Source organism: Talpa occidentalis, unplaced genomic scaffold, assembly GCF_014898055.3.
Source record: "Talpa occidentalis isolate TD23 unplaced genomic scaffold, MPIMG_talOcc4v2.1 talOcc4.8, whole genome shotgun sequence".
Taxonomy (NCBI): domain Eukaryota; kingdom Metazoa; phylum Chordata; class Mammalia; order Eulipotyphla; family Talpidae; genus Talpa; species Talpa occidentalis.
The window spans coordinates 66,539,590-66,554,955 of record NW_023605194.1 but is presented as its reverse complement, the minus strand read 5'-3'; the positions used below and the strand labels follow the sequence as shown (position 1 = coordinate 66,554,955).

Below are 15,366 nucleotides of genomic sequence, written 5' to 3'. Positions count from 1 at the left end.
GGCCTAATGGTGTTTCCATCCTGGCATGTGACTCCAGAAAACCCACCAGTGTGCTCCAGAAGAGAGCAGCGGGTGCTGCCTTCAGAGGATTGAGAAACCACTGCATCTTGAGGGCTCCAGGTGCCCTGAGAGCAGCAATTAAGCCCAACACACATATCCACAGAACTCACATACCCAGAGTGACTAGATCAGCTCTTTGACTGTTGCATCAGCAACACCACACTGACAAACGGGAGTCGTGGAACAGGCTATACATGCAGGATGCTGCTGAGCAAGCAAGATCCTGGCCTTTTTATTGATAGAATAATCATACGGCATCAGTTATGTGGGGTAGGAGGACAAGGAGAAAAAGATGGGTGAAACTAAAGAATGTGTTTTTGTCATCTAGGGCTTCTGTGGGGACATGAGTCTGCTGACCTAATAATTCCTATCTGCTTGATGACCGAGTGTTGTCATCGAAACCATACCTCAGCCCCCCAGCCATGGTTCTAATCTTATCAACATGGCATTCCACTGATTAGCTTCTGGGGTCCCTTGGCATACATCAGTCCTCAGACCGACCCCTCCCCCAGGCATTCCCGGTCATACCTCATGATACATAGCCTTCCCAGAGTGATCAAGCTTTCTGCTCTTGGTTGATTTGAGAGGCACCTTGTAAGGTTTGGCTCCTATGACTGACTGGGCAGTTCTGACCTTGTATAGGAATGCAGAACTACTGGTAACAAAAATGGTGGCTGAACAGGCCACTTAAGTCTAGCAGACCCACATTTTTACAGCCTCAGGGATACTATGTTAGGGGAAGGAGGTGGCAAGTCAAACTCTGCCTTAAGTGTCCACCCAGGAGGACATGAGATACACTGGCTGTGCTTTAGTGAAGGCCTCATGGGCCTGTTCAAAAGGCAGGGAAAGCACATTGTCCTTTGTGCCAAGGGGGTAGTCAGCTCGACCACCACCACCTCTGCCAACTCCTGCATGTAGAGGTGCATGTGAGGAGCCTCAGGAAGGTAGGCTTGTCCTTTCATGCCATCCTCTGTCATCCCAGTCATCCTGCAAGTTTTGTTGACATGGCTTCTGCCGGGGGGCTCACAGGAGGCAGCATGCTATGGAAAGCAAACTCCAACTCCATTGCCCATGTGTGCCTCTCAAACTCTGTTCCTTCTGTTGCTAGATGTCTGGTGTGACCTGAAAACCACCAGCCCCTCACCTGACCTAAATCTGATAGCACTGAGTAAAAGGATTGGCCTAGAAGGTTACAGAGGTCTGATGTCAAGTGTGCCCAGTAGGGATGGTCACCATTCTCTGTGTCCACAGGGTGGGTACTAGGGACCCCATTGCTGTTCTGGATCAGAATCTGTGGTGACAGTGAGTGTTGTGGTATGAGAAGAGCATTCATCAGTCTGGAAATAGAGAGAAGGTAGTGCTTTCAGAATCTGATAGGACTGGGGCTGTGATTGGCCCTCTTTCTCCACCCCTTGGGCTACAGACCACATCGCAGCTGCCCACCTGAACCCAGCATGACTGAGGGACATGCTCTGTGCCCACCATCCACGTAGCACATATCCTTCTGGAGGGCAGCAGCTGCCTTGATCTTCTGAACACCAGACTCTGCAGACAGAAAACTATTGAGTGGTACTATTGAATCAGGAAGACAAGCTAGGATGTACCAGGAGACAGACTCTGAAACTTTCCCTGGGGCATAGGGTCAGCCAGGAGTGGCCCAGCCTTCCTCTGCCAACCAGGGATGTACAGTGTGAGCACCCCAGTGAGAAAAGTAGGGACATAACGTTGCGGATTTGCTTACAGTTTAGGCTGAGCTCCCAGGAAGGCCTAGGGGAATCTTGCTTGGATAAAACTGTTTTGTTCTTTGGGTTTGGTCATCTTATTCCTTCATTCATTCAGCAGATAATGACTGAGCATTGACCCCATATCAGATACAGGGTTGGGTGCTGGAGTGAGGCAGTTGACAAAGGCCTGCCTCTTAGGTTATCAGATGACAGTTGCTGAGGAGAAAGATAAAACAGAAGTGGGAAAGGTGGCATGTAAGGAGGGGTGCTCTGTCTTATAAGGGGTGGTCTTGATGGGGTTCACTAATAAAGTACATTTGAATGAAGACAAAGGAGGCACAGTGTGCAGCACCTGTGGCAGGCAACTGGGATCCCCTAGGAGAGGCGTGGGTTGACCCTCAGCTCTGCCTCATGCATAGGTGGCCAATGTGGAGCTCTGTTACAAAGCCCTGCAGTTCTATTTGGATTACAAACCTCTGCTCATCAATGACCTGCTGCTTGTGCTAACGCCCCGGCTGGACCATACCCGGACTGTTGGCTTCTTTTCAAAGGTGAGTCAGTCAGAACCCCAGAGCCATAGAAGAATGTGTTGGGTCAGGCCTCCCCTGGTGGCGCAGCAGTTGAGTGCTGGGCTACAAGGCTGCCCACAGCCTCTGCAGTGCCGGTTCGATCCCTGGCCGCCGGTGAGAGTCCCACATGGCATGACAGGCCTTTCCTGCCACGCCCACTGGTCCCCTCAGCAGTATATTTCGTCCATCTACCTGTTCTGTTCCCTGCTCTGGCTCTGGTGAATTCTCTCACCCTCCCGCGCTCTGGTGAATTCTCTTACCCTCCCGCCCTTCTGACTGTACCCAGTGCTTGTATAAATAAATAAATCTTAAAATAAAAAAAGAATGTGTTGGGTCAAGGCCATCTGAATGGTACCTTAATAAACTGTTTCTGAAATTAATCCCTAGCCTATTTGAAGATTAAATGTATTAAACTTATTTGGCTTCAAATAGTTTTGCACTACAGCCAGAGTGTCCATAGAGGATATTGGTGTCTACTGAGTAACCTGGCAGCCCTTTATGTGTGGGTGTGCACAGGGCCTATGGTTCTACGTGTTGGGAAGAAGACCTCGCTGATTACAGTGCATCCTGAGACCCCTAGCTCCATGGTCTGATGATTTGTCTGAGTGCCCTGACCATTTTCCCAACTTGTCAGGTAGACCAGTTGCCCCTGGTAAAGCCTTACCTGCGGTCAGTCCAGAACCACAACAACAAGAATGTGAACGAGGCACTCAACTACCTGCTGACAGAAGAGGAAGATTATCAGGTGGATGTGGGGAAGGAGTCCTGTCAAGGTAGCGGCCGTTCCTTTAGTGCTCAGAGACCCATGCAGCCAGCCAGTGTGTTCTCTGTAGGCTTCCTTTGTATTGGGGAGATTGGGGCACCCTAGGTAGATAGGCAAGGCCTTCTTTCTGAGGTCGTAGTGGCAGCATCTGACCCTGGGTAGTTACTGGGTGTATACTCTGCTGTGTCCTTCACTCACAGAAAGGCGTGTCCACCTAGGGTTTGAGGGCCTCTATTGATGCCTACAACAACTTTGACAACGTTGCCCTGGCTCAGCAATTGGAGAAGCACCATCTGATAGAGTTCAGACGCATTGCTGCTTATCTGTACAAGGGCAACAAGTGTTGGGCCCAGAGCGTGGAGCTCTGCAAGAAGGACCACCTCTACAAGGTCAGTGCAGAACAGGACCAGCGGGGCTGGTCCCAGCATCATCCCATTGCCCACATGCCCCCTAATGTTTAGGGTGGAATAGTGGTGGTCCCCATGCCTGGAGAGGGAGGATGAGTAAGAGGGGAGTATTTTGAGAACATGGGTGAGAGTTGAAAGCAACCTAGAACATTTTTTATTGTTAACATAGAGCCCCTTAAAAATTACTTGGATTGAAAGACTTGCTCTCTGAATTCTTTTTCCAATAGTTATTTGTGAGTTTCACTCTCCTAAACACAGTGTAGCAGTATTCACTGGCAACTACTCTACTTCCTATCAAGATTTGGTGGACAGAAAAACCTAAACTAAAATCACATTCAAGATAATTCTTTCTGCCACTGAGCAGTGACTCAGCAACACCCTCATGTCCAAATCCAGGTCTGGGCATCTGCTGCTCAGGGTGGGCTGCCTGGGAAGATCACAGCCCCTGAAGGCACTGCTGTCACTGTGCTTGGCCTCAGTGTCTCCTGAAGTGAAGTGCAGTTGTACAAAAGCACCCTTACTGTAATATGTTATGCCACTGTGGTGGTTTTCAAGGGTTCTGTGTGCTGGGAAACTCCAGAACCCCCTCTGCAGACCATAAGCTTGACCTGAGAGGGTTGTTCTTGGCATCCCTGAGTACCTTTCCAGCTGCCACCCTTTGCCCAGCATAAGGAGCCTCTCATGGCACACGGGCCAACATCAGGATCATTAGGGTCATATTGTGCTTCATGCCAAGTTGTCCCCTCCAGGTTGGAACTCTTTATGACATCTACCCTCATGGTCCTTCCCAGGGTGCTGACAGTCCCCATAGAGGGAGCCCCTACAAAAGCTCTAAAACCATGCCATAGGGGGCTTTAGGTGCTGAGCCCAGGCATGGCAGTGGGGCTCCAATACACCTGACAGAAGCCACCCTTGGCTGGGGGCACAAGTGTCCTGTTCTGCTATGGTCCATGCCAGGGCGGCATGGCTCTTTCTAATCAGGCAGTGAGTTAGCTAGATGGTTCCCCCTAACACTATGAGCACTACAGAGGGGCAATCCACCCTCATCCAACTAGGAAGTCCATCAGTGACATGTGCCAGGAAGAGAACCTGGAAGGACAAGCCATTGGCAGAAAGTGGTGGCATACTTGCCAACACAGTGGTTCTCAGTTGGGGTGACTGACCTCCAGGGGACATTTAGTTGTCACACCTGGGGGATGTGATGCTAGATACAGTAGGTGGAGGCTAGGGTGGTACTAAAGAGCCCACAATATACAGAACCCTATTCCCCACATACAAGTGTTAGCAGAGTTATGTCAGGGCCAGGTGTGCAGAGGCTGCCCAGGGTAAGAGTCCCTGGACTTCAGTCATGGTGTGCCACTCCCTGGGGCCAGTGAGTGGCCACCTGTGTGCTAGACAGTCATGGAACAATAAGAAATGCACTTTCCAGACAGTGGAAGTAGGGTGTACAAGCGTTGTGGACAGCCATCAGGGTCACCACTGGCAGTGTGTACACTGCCTGGAGAGAAAGCAGAGCATGAAGCAGTGGCCTTATGTTGCTGTGGGAAGGTGTGAGAACAAGGCCAGATGAGGGCTGAAAGTTAGTGATCAGGGATTTTGGGGACTTTTTTATGTGAGGAAGAAAAGGCTAATCACTATTTCTTGAGCACCAGCTGTGGCACAATCATTGTGACTCTGGCCTTCCCAGTAAGCACTACTGGCCATTTCCATTCCCATGAGTGCCACTTCCTCTCTGCTGAGCAGGTCTGCCAGGGCCAGCTGCCAGGGCCATACTCGGTGCTCACCACAGCCCTCCTGGAGGTACCGCATCCTACTGGAGGCTACCCAAGGCATAGGGACCCCTCTATGGGCAGGGAAAGAGCCTTCACAGAGTCTGGCACATTCCCTCCCTCTGCTGGTTCAGAAAGTACCTTATGTGGCAAGGCGCAGGATAAGCAAAGGTATGCATCTGCCTTGACTACAGGATGCCATGCAGCACGCTGCAGAGTCACAGGATGCCACGCTAGTGGAGGAGCTGCTGCGTTGGTTCCTGAAGGAGGGCAAGCGGGAGTGCTTTGCGGCTTCTCTTGTCACCTGCTATGACCTGCTTCCCCCAGATGTGGTGCTGGAGCTGGCCTGGAAATACAATGTACTGGACCTGGCCATGCCCTACTTCGTCCAGGTCATGAAAGAGTACATTAGCAAAGTAAGTATGGCTCTGCTGTGGCTCCCTAACCACCATACGGCACATCCTGAGCTGGTGTAGCTTGCAGAGGCCCCTGCGGGTCCAACAGGGGCTAGCCTAGTTTGCCCAACCAGCCCTAGCTGCCATCCAGTGACCTCTTGCCTTCACACTCAAGTGGTTTTCTTCCCATCATTAATGTCTAGAAAATCCTCATGGGGAACTGGGTAGAGCGGGGCACTACCTGCAAAGTGATACCTTATTTTAAAACTGTGTGTCAAAGTCTTTTGAGTTCCTGTCTGGGTCTAGCTTTGAAACTGTCCAGAGACCTGTGTCATCCAGTTCAGTTTGTTTCTAAGGCTGTGGGAAAGTCACCACTCAGCAGCATCTACTTGCCCATCCAACCATATAACTGACCTTAAAATTTTCTCCTTTATTTTTTTTAACTGAAGTAACATGCCTGACCTCCTTCAAGTCTGGAGACATGAAAATACTAAAAAAAAACAAAAACAAAACAAAAAACCCACCAGGCTGAGGTTTCTGTCAGTGGTTGGAGTGCAAGGAGGGCCCTTCTCAGGGTTAGCGTGGGGGCTAGTAAAGAAACAGAAAGTGGTGGGGAGGTTCTGGTTGCTAGCTTTGGACTGCAGAGCCTCCTGGGAGCTATCCAGGCCCTGGCAAGCGCCATCCAGGGGCTTTTCAAGGCCATCGTCCTGCTGCAGGAGAGGAGGGACTGCCAGAGTGTGCATCTGAGTGAGGCCTCCTAGACTCAGGGACCAAGGAGAGGCAGCCCTGGCCTTATGGCCCGAGCTCCCCTACTGCCAGCAAATACCGGTTGGGTGAATTTATAAAAGGTTCCTGGTTCCTTAACTGCAACAGACAGCAACTCCATACAGTAGGTATTTATGCTGTGTGGAGTTTGTCTGTGGAAGCCACTCTACCCACCAGGCTGCTCTTCCCATCTCTAAGTTGTCTTCACTGGAAGTAGCCTGCCTGTTCTGAACCGCATGTAGAGAAGGATGAATGAGGCTTTACTCTTCCTGGAGTCAGGTCCATGGGTTAATATAAGAGGAACTGGGCCCACCTAGGGATTAGACACTGCTGCAGGGATTAGACACTCCCCCAAGCCCACAACAACTTGGGAAATACACTTCCTCTTTGTGGTGAATCATAGCAGCCACTGTCATCTTGATCAGCAGTGTAACCACGTAGCTAACCTAGGGTGAGACAGTGGACGTGAGCTATACCTCCCATTCTGCTGAAAGGACCCTGTCCCTTGGTCTCAGATACCTTCACTAGTCCTAGGAGGTCAGTGTCAGACCAGGTGCCTATCATAGTCAGAAAAGAGTGGGTTGAATGGGGTTTCTTGAGCAATGGAGGGGTATGGGCTGACTCTCAGCTGACACAGTGCTGTGAGGAGTGGGGGGGGGGCAGTCAACTTAGAGATGAGAAGAGCAGCCTGTTGGGTTGAGTGACTTCCACAGACAAACTCCACACAGCCCCTTATTAGAGAAGGCCCAGGGCCTTTTGACTCATCTGGGAAGTTAGGAGCCAGCCCTCTGAAACTACCCTCACTCCCCTTACTTTCTCAGTGGAAGGTGCTAGCCCAGCTCCGACAACCCTAGGTGTCAGTTAGCTGAAGACAGAGAGGACAGGATCCATAGAAAGGAGGGTAACAGGAGCACATGGGGCTGGCAGCAGTGCCTGGCCCTGATCTCTCCAATACCCCTTGGGACAGGTTATTGTTTTTTCTTGTTGGGGTACTTGTTCGGGGGGGGTCCCAGGTATACAGTTGCCATCACCCCCAAAAGCACAGTGCTATGTGCTCCATAGCTCACAGCACTATCTCATTCTGTTCCCTCACCTTCTGAGCCTCTGCCAGCCTGTGGGCGCTACATGGAGCAGTGCCTGGTGAAGCCTCAAAGAGCAAGATGTAGCTTGTCCTCAGATCCCTTCATTACCTCAGTGTCACCTTTTTGCTAGGTGGAGTGGCCCATGTGTCAGATGACATAGTCTCCTTTGGAGTGGTGAGCAGCCTGGACTGGCTAGACACAGAAAGTGCTGCTTTGTCTTGGTAGTGTCCCTTTGTCCAGAGGAGGACTTGGTCCCATGAGCCAGGCAGCATTTGCAGCTTGCCATCTATGGATACAGGACAGGTCCATTTGGAAAACACCTGACTAGAACAGTGACAGGGCTTTACCAGGGTCCCTCTGTGCATTCTGTCTCCACCAGGTTACAGAAGTCTTCACCTTGTGGAACAGAGTAGCAGTCACTGTGTGCTCAGTGTGTGCCCGGAACAACCATCCTCAGCACTAACTCTCTTGGAGTGTACTTATCCCCCAGCCCCACATTTACCTAGAGAGCCAGACTGCATTTGGCCTGCAAGTGGATACTCACTTTTGCCTCTTTGCAGGTGGACAGACTAGATACCTTGGAGAGCCTGCGCCATCAAGAGGAGCATCCTACTCCTCTCCTGTTTGGTAGGTGTCACCCAGTAGCCTTAGCCCCTGTTCCCTTAGGAGGGGAGGGGTCCAGGGACAGGTTGCTGTTTACATTGCCTTTCCCTGACTGGTGTGGGAATAGGTTGGGTGTGGGAATGGGTTGGGGGAGGGGGTACAGAAGGACCACAATTGGCTGTTGGATGTGGAGATTGGTGTACCCAGAAGTGTTGGAGAGGGACAGCTACTGTCCTTGCTGTTCTGAGGGCACCTGAAGGTAGGGGTGCCCCTGTCTGCTTGTGCCTGGCAACTGCCCAGCTTCTAGCTGCTGTTTTGAGCCACCCTGCCTAGCCCCTGGGCAGCAAGAACATTGTTGATTTCGCTCTTGAGGACCTGCCTGGATGGCCTGGTTGTTGAGCAGATTGATTGTGTCACTCCACAAAGGCTGTTGGCTCCTGGAGTGCTTTGCAGGACTAACACAGGCTTGAGGGTGTGTGCACATAATATATGAACCTAGTTCAAGTCTCCCACCAATTGTGTCTTCCTCAAGGTCATTGTGCCCACCCCCATTAATGTAAATCTGATTTTTTCCTAGATTTTGATGGGCATAAGTGAAACCCAGCTGGTTGAGCTAAGTAAGTGTCCCATTTTGGAACTAACTTACCCTCCACCCTGGCTAGCTTCTCTGCTCCCACCACAGTCCTGCCCCCAGGCACCTGCTCTCCATTGCTTCAGTCTCCTTAGGTGCCTGGCCACTCAGAGATAGTAGGACCTCTGCTCACTCTGGCTTCTTTCTCTGCAGGTTTGCAGTTGATGCTGACGGCAGTCCTTGCTGCAAGCCCAGCCACCAGTGTACGGCTTCAGCATGTGTAATGAACCCTCAGCAGCCATGTCCCCTCTGCCACATTATTAACCTCCCCCAAGGAGTGTCACCCCAGAAGCACACAGTACCCTAATAGGAGGTGGGGACACTTGGACTTTATTTTTGCTGCTGCTGATGGCAGCTTATGTGCCACCTCTGCGCCTGGGGAAGCCAAGGGTAGCCACTGAATGCCTGGGAATACCGGCTCCAGGAACCACCAGGGAAGTAGACTCCTGCCTCCAGGCCCTTTGGCTGAAGCCAGGCATTCCTGGGGAGCTCTGCAGGGACTCCTCGGCTTTTAGGGGGTGTGGCGCCCTCTCTTCACTCCATATTGGCAGAGCTGCCCCCTCCAGGCCACTTTGCAACATAACTGAACTAGCTCTGAGCTTCCTGCGGATCCTGAATATTAAAGTCTGTTTATCAAGGCAAAGCTTCCCTGCTTGGTGCTGGTGTGGGAAGGAGACAAAAGATTTGCTGAGATCTGTTTACGGGTTGGGGATCTGTTTTATTTGGGGATACAGTTTTATTTGGGTTTTTTTCTGACCACATACAATGCACAGTCTAAATCCCTACGGGGAGTGGTAACAGCACGTCGCGTGTAGAAAGGCCAAACCCTCAAACAAGCTGGGGTGGGTTAGTCCCACATGTCTCGGGGGAGGGTTTTGCGCCTCTCTCCACCCCTGATCTCCGGAGATCACGTCGCTTGTGGCAGATGCGCAGACCCGGACAATAAATTCTTCCCGCACCCGGGCTTGAGACCTGCAAGGGTTTTAGAAACCGCACCTTGACCCACAGCCCTGGGCCTCAAGGCAGCGCCTCCTGCAGAGCCCCGCCCCCGGCACGTTCCCTTTCCGGAGACTCGGGCACGGCCATTGGCTGCGCTACCGTCCCCGCCCCGGCGCCGATCTCGGAGCGCCCCGCCCGGGCCTCAGTTTCCCGGCCGGCTCGGGGCGGGCAGGGGGCGGGGCTCGGCTCAGACCACTGGGGGCGGAGCCCAGGAGCTGACGCGGCCGCCCCGCCCCGCACCGGCCCCCGGGCCATAACCGGCCGCCGCCGCCGCATCCCGCGCGGACCGAAGCTGAGCTGGAGGCTCGGACCCGCGGCCGACGCCGGGCGCCCCGCCTCCCTGCACGCCATGGCCGCGTCGCGCTCTCTGGCGGCCGCCGCGCCCTCGTCCGGGAAAGCCAAGCTGACGCACCCGGGGAAGGCGATCCTGGCAGGTGGGCCCCTCGGGAAGCGGCCCCCGAGCCCGCGCGCCCCGCCGGGCTTCCGGGTGGGCCGGGGACGCCGAGGCCCCGCCCCACTTCCGGGTGCGGCGTGGGGCGCGGCCCGGTCTCCCGCCGGCGCCGGGGGTCCCGTCTGGCGCGTCCCCCTCCCTGCCACGCCGAAACAGCGGGAGCGGGGCGTGGGGACCCAGCCCGGCCTCCCTGCGCCGCCGGCGCCGGACAAAGTCCAGGGGGGAGGGGCCCGGGCGACTGCGGGCCGGGCAGCGCGGCGGGGGTCTGAGGGCCGGGGTCCCGGGTCCCCGCAGGCGGCCTGGCGGGCGGCATCGAAATCTGCATCACCTTCCCCACCGAGTACGTGAAGACGCAGCTGCAGCTGGACGAGCGCTCGCACCCGCCGCGGTACCGGGGCATCGGTGAGTGCGCGGCGGCCAGTGTGGGGCGGGAGAGCCCGCAGCCGGAGGGCCGGGCCGGGCGGGGCTCCGGGACCAGCCGCGGCCGGCGGCGCGGCGCTGGGGGGCGGGCCCGGCGGGTGTCCCTGACCGCCTTCTTCCCCAGGGGACTGCGTGCGCCAGACGGTCCGCAGCCATGGAGTCCTCGGCCTCTACCGAGGCCTCAGCTCCTTGCTCTATGGTTCCATCCCCAAGGCAGCCGTCAGGTGAGGTGGGCGGGGGCTCGGGAGTGGGGGCGCGGGAGGGAATCCTGGGGTGGAGACAGTCCCTCACCCCACTGCCTCCCGTGCCAGGTTTGGGATGTTCGAGTTCCTCAGCAACCACATGCGGGATGCCCAGGGCCGGCTGGACAGCACGCGCGGGCTGCTGTGCGGCCTGGGTGCTGGAGTGGCAGAGGCTGTAGTGGTCGTGTGCCCCATGGAGACCGTCAAGGTGTGGAAGGGCCCAGCGGGAGATAAAGCTAGCGAGGCTGCAGGGTGAACTGCCCTAGGGATCTGGGCACAGGAGGCTTATAGAAAGGATCTCCCTGGAGGTTGGACTTCCTGCCAAATGCAATAAGAAGACATTACGGTTTTTTAAAACTACTTAATAGAAAAGGCAGCCCATGGTTCATGCCTATGTTGTGGGAAATACTAAAAACACAAACATGTGTTCAAAAGGTTCTTCCTCCTGCCTCCTGGGGCTTCTTGTCCCATGGTGGCTTTGGGGGACCCATTTTCAAGTCAAGAGCTCCACCTCCAACCCTTGCCTGACCTTCATGGACTTTGGGCCTGCAAAGCAAGGGACCAGGTGTGCCCTTCCTGCCGTGTTTAGGAGCCCAGTAGCTTTGCTTCCCTCTCTCTCAGGTGAAATTCATTCATGACCAGACCTCTTCCAACCCCAAGTACAGAGGATTTTTCCACGGGGTCAGGGAGATTGTTCGGGAACAAGGTAAGCCATTGGTTTTCCTCTTAAGGCCTGTCCTTCCCTCTCCTGCTTTGGTATACCTGTGTGTGCCTCTCTTCAATTGGCAGCTGAGGCCTGGGAGGCACCAGTGTGACCCCCCCATAACTGCCTCTCTCCTCCCAGGGCTGAAGGGGACTTATCAGGGCCTCACAGCCACGGTGCTGAAGCAGGGATCCAACCAAGCCATCCGCTTCTTTGTCATGACCTCCCTGCGCAACTGGTACCGAGGTACATTTGCAGACTGCAAGACCCCCCCCCCCTTTAAACAGTGCCCAATCCATAAAGCTCTCCTCTTCATAGACGCTGGTCCAGTCTCCTCCAGCCCTCAGAACCCCTTTACTCTGCCAACACCTTTTGACCATAACTCCCACCCACATCCAGGAGATAACCCCAACAAGCCAATGAACCCACTGATCACCGGGGTGTTTGGAGCTGTCGCAGGTGCCGCCAGTGTCTTTGGGAACACACCTTTGGATGTGATCAAGACCCGGATGCAGGTGGGGATGGGACTGGAAAGAAGGAGGGTGTCTTGGGGCAAGGGCTGGCTGCTGAGTGCTGTGGCATGCTGGTGTCCCATAGGGCCTGGAGGCACACAGATACCGGAACACATGGGACTGTGGCTTGCAGATCCTGAGGAATGAGGGACTCAAAGCGTAAGTGAGGGAAGGGCAGGGCTATTGTCCCCACCCCAGGCACTCCCTGGTCTTACCCCAAAACCCCTGCCTGCTCAGTCTCCTAGGGAGTCCTTACCTTCAGACTCTCCTTCACTTCCCACAGACAGTCCTTCATCTATATCCTCACCTCCCACCCCTTCCCTAACCCCACTCTCAGATTCTACAAGGGCACTGTCCCCCGCCTGGGCCGGGTCTGCCTTGACGTGGCCATCGTGTTCATCATCTATGATGAGGTGGTAAAGCTGCTCAACAAAGTATGGAAGACAGACTGAACCCAAGGGTCTGCCTGGGGGTGCTTCCCGACCAGCCCCCACTGCCCTCTTCTCACAATTCCAGTGCAGTCGTGCCAAGAGGCCCCCTTCCCCTGTCGCTTGCACCCTGTCACCTGGGTCTGTCCCCTGTGGCCATTGAGTCCATGTGTCCTGTAGTGCCATGTGTCCCCTTGGTCTCTATGACATATCACCATAGTGTCCAGCTAAGGCTGGGTGTCCCTCTGGCCTGTGGATCTGTGCCCACTTGTCCATGTGCTTACTCATGAGCAGTGTACCTGTGTTTGGCGTTCTGTATCATGTGACTATGTTCTGCTTCCCGGGGTGCTTGTGTGGCCTGGGTCCACGGCCCTGTAGCCATGGCCCCATCCCAGCCCGGTGCCTTCCACCCTGGGCATCGGGGCACCTGCCCCGGCCTACCATAGCTGCCTCTGGGCCTCAGCCCGGCCTCACCCCATTCCAGGGACTATGTGCCCCCCTTTGTCCCCTCCCCCACCACTTCTCCTGCCATTGGCCTTAACTGGCCTTCGGGCCCTTCCTCAACCCACAAAAGAGTGGCATTTGCCACTCTCAGGACCACCCTCCCAAGACAGAATAAACTGGATCCTGTCACAGCCTCCTGTCCTTATGTGGGCCCATCTGGGTGGGCAGTGATGGCCACACTTTCACATAAAGCAGATCTGATCCTCACCTGAAGATACTGACAGGGAGCCAGGGGGGCAGGTAAGCAGTCTGGTGGGTGAGTCAGCTGTGGCCAGAATCAGTCCCCCAACTCCACCCCCACCCCCCCAGAGACCCAGAACCAGGCTAAGGAGGTATGTGGGCTCCATCCATGCTTCACCTGTGACCTCTGGGCAAGACCTGGCATGCACCAAGATCAGCTGACAGGCAGTACTGAGTGGGCAGAGTGGAGAACAGCCTCATTGTTCCTCTGTGCTGTGGTTTGCTTTAGAGGAAATGTTTAGAGCTCAAAACTGCAAGGTGGGGCACCTAGCTTCTAGTCCTCTAAGGCTCTCAGCAGAGGGGTCCTTACTTATTCCTTCACCCAAACTGGGAGGCAGCTTCCCTGGAGCTGCCTGACCAGGCTGGCTCTAGGAACTACTGGGCACCTTACTCCATAGGCCTAAATCTCAGAGGAAAGGTATCCCTCCGACTGGAGTCCCCCAGGACAAGCTGGGCATGGAGCCCTCAGAGCCCTGGGCCCCCCGCAACCCCATGTTTGGGCCTGGGAGCCATAACACATGAACCAAGTGGAGGAGAACCACAGTCAGAACAGGATCTGGCTGTGCGGGGGCAGAAGGAACCTTCCTGTCCAAGTAACTCTGAGTAAAAGTCATGCAAAGATTGGGCTCAGACCGGGAAGTAGCATGCCAGCAAAAGCTTCCCCTGGGCAAGTCCCATCCTTGGAGCTGCTCCTTTTGGGGGAAAGGGCCCCACCAAGGACCTCAAGCAGCACCAGATCCCTGGAGTGTAGTAGTACAGGGAGGCTGAGGCAGTTCTGAGAACTAAGTGTGGACTTGAGAGGAGAATACAGGTTTTTGAAAGCTCTTTGGGGATAGCCCCTCTACTGGGCCACATGCTCTTCGTATGGGGGACTTAGCAGTGGATAAGGTAAGATAAGGTCCAGGCAGTAAACCCTGCGTAGTCCATTTGGCCTAAACACCAGGCTACCAGTTTTGAGCCTCACAAGTTTCACTGTGGGGGTGAAAGTCCATGATGGGCAGCACAGGCTACTGAAGTTGGAGGGTTATAGGCTCACCTGAAGCCTGACCTAAGGTGCAGCATGTGAGAGCTGGAGATTAAAATACCAGCTTTCCCATTTGCTCACTGTGACCTTCGACAAATCACCTGTGCTCAATTTCCTAATCTCTGAAATGGTGGCACAAGTGACCCCGATGGATTATAAAGATGAAATTACGCAATTCCTATAAGGTGCTTAGAACAATACTTAACAGTAATTAAGCCCTCAAAGGATGTTGCAGTCTCCAAAATTCCAGGTAGTTCTGAGGCTGGCAAAACCTGGCAGCTGGCTCAGGCATACTCACCCCTAGGGGTGCCAGCCACTCACTGCACACCTGCAACCCAGAGTCCTGTTTCCACCTCCCTTCACAGGAAGGACCTGAGGCTGTACTGGGCTGAGAGCCGGCTTGTGGACTTGTGCCAGGAGAAATATAGCTCCCATTCTCCCCAGGATGGGTGGGGACCTTGCCTTAACTCCAGGGTCCCTCCAGGACTCTACTGTGTTGTGTAGCACAGCATGGACAGCAGGTAGCTCAGGCGCAAATGTTGATTGAGCTGCATCTGAGTACCCAGGGGCAGTGAGCACAGAAGAGCCGCTTGAACTGGTGGAGTGCCCACTGTTCATGTCTAAGCAGCCTCAGTTCTTGGAGCTGAAACCTGAGGGAAGGGAGCTGGAAGGGGAGTGAGGGGTGTCCGTCCTGTACAGGGAAGAGTGCCCAGTCTGGGCTGAGAAAAGGCCAACAAGGCTGAAGGGAAATGAGCAGGCAGAGAGTGGATGAATAGGCAGGGTCCTGGAGGGAGTCCAAATACATTTTTTTTAACTTTTTAAGAATTACTCCTTTATTGTAAGATTTTTATTTTATTTTTGCATAGAAGGACTGGGGTGCAGGCCAGAGGTGGGCGGGGGGGGGGGAGTGAGAGGATTCACCAGAGACAAAGTAGGGAGCAGAACAGGTAGATCCACTGAAATACTCTGCTGAGGGGAGCAGCAGGCAAGATAGGAGAGGTCTGCTGTGCCATGTGGGTCAGCTCCATGGCCAGGGATTGAACTCAAGCTGCTCTGCCATAGGAGGGCTGTTGCA

General features: G+C 54.4%; 2 protein-coding genes across 3 annotated transcripts in view; both read left to right on the top strand.

Moving 5' to 3' along the window:
* The window catches only part of CLTCL1 (clathrin heavy chain like 1), a 136,754-nt gene extending 127,190 nt beyond the window's left edge, over positions 1 to 9,564 (top strand). Inside the window, exons 27-33 of one of the 2 annotated variants that reach the window (XM_037497864.2) lie at positions 2,204 to 2,335; positions 2,988 to 3,098; positions 3,335 to 3,505; positions 5,487 to 5,708; positions 8,095 to 8,161; positions 8,715 to 8,754; positions 8,922 to 9,564. In XM_037497864.2, the coding sequence (XP_037353761.1) occupies positions 2,204 to 2,335; positions 2,988 to 3,098; positions 3,335 to 3,505; positions 5,487 to 5,708; positions 8,095 to 8,161; positions 8,715 to 8,734 (723 nt within the window). In that variant the 3' untranslated portion in view covers positions 8,735 to 8,754; positions 8,922 to 9,564. Of the gene's footprint in view, positions 1 to 2,203; positions 2,336 to 2,987; positions 3,099 to 3,316; positions 3,506 to 5,486; positions 5,709 to 8,094; positions 8,162 to 8,714; positions 8,755 to 8,921 lie in introns of those variants that run through there. The other variant, XM_054690737.1, reaches the window with a different exon arrangement.
* A 457-nt stretch (positions 9,565 to 10,021) lies between these two features.
* SLC25A1 (solute carrier family 25 member 1) lies at positions 10,022 to 15,108 on the top strand. The gene is made up of 9 exons (XM_037497865.2): positions 10,022 to 10,201; positions 10,513 to 10,620; positions 10,763 to 10,862; positions 10,950 to 11,088; positions 11,502 to 11,586; positions 11,725 to 11,829; positions 11,983 to 12,098; positions 12,181 to 12,254; positions 12,433 to 15,108. Exons 1-9 carry the CDS (start codon positions 10,117 to 10,119, stop codon positions 12,545 to 12,547), a joined length of 927 nt encoding a protein of 308 aa, XP_037353762.1. The 5' UTR covers positions 10,022 to 10,116; the 3' UTR covers positions 12,548 to 15,108.
* The last annotated feature ends 258 nt before the right edge of the window (positions 15,109 to 15,366 follow it).

Excerpts from the sequence above, each read along its gene's own strand:
- SLC25A1 (XM_037497865.2), top strand. The coding sequence starts at position 10,117 with ATGGCCGCGTCGCGCTCTCTGGCGGCCGCCGCGCCCTCGTCCGGGAAA. Across the intron at positions 11,830-11,982 it reads CCTGCGCAACTGGTACCGAG|GAGATAACCCCAACAAGCCA; the intron begins GTACATTTGCAG and ends ACCCACATCCAG. Across the intron at positions 12,099-12,180 it reads TGATCAAGACCCGGATGCAG|GGCCTGGAGGCACACAGATA; the intron begins GTGGGGATGGGA and ends GGTGTCCCATAG.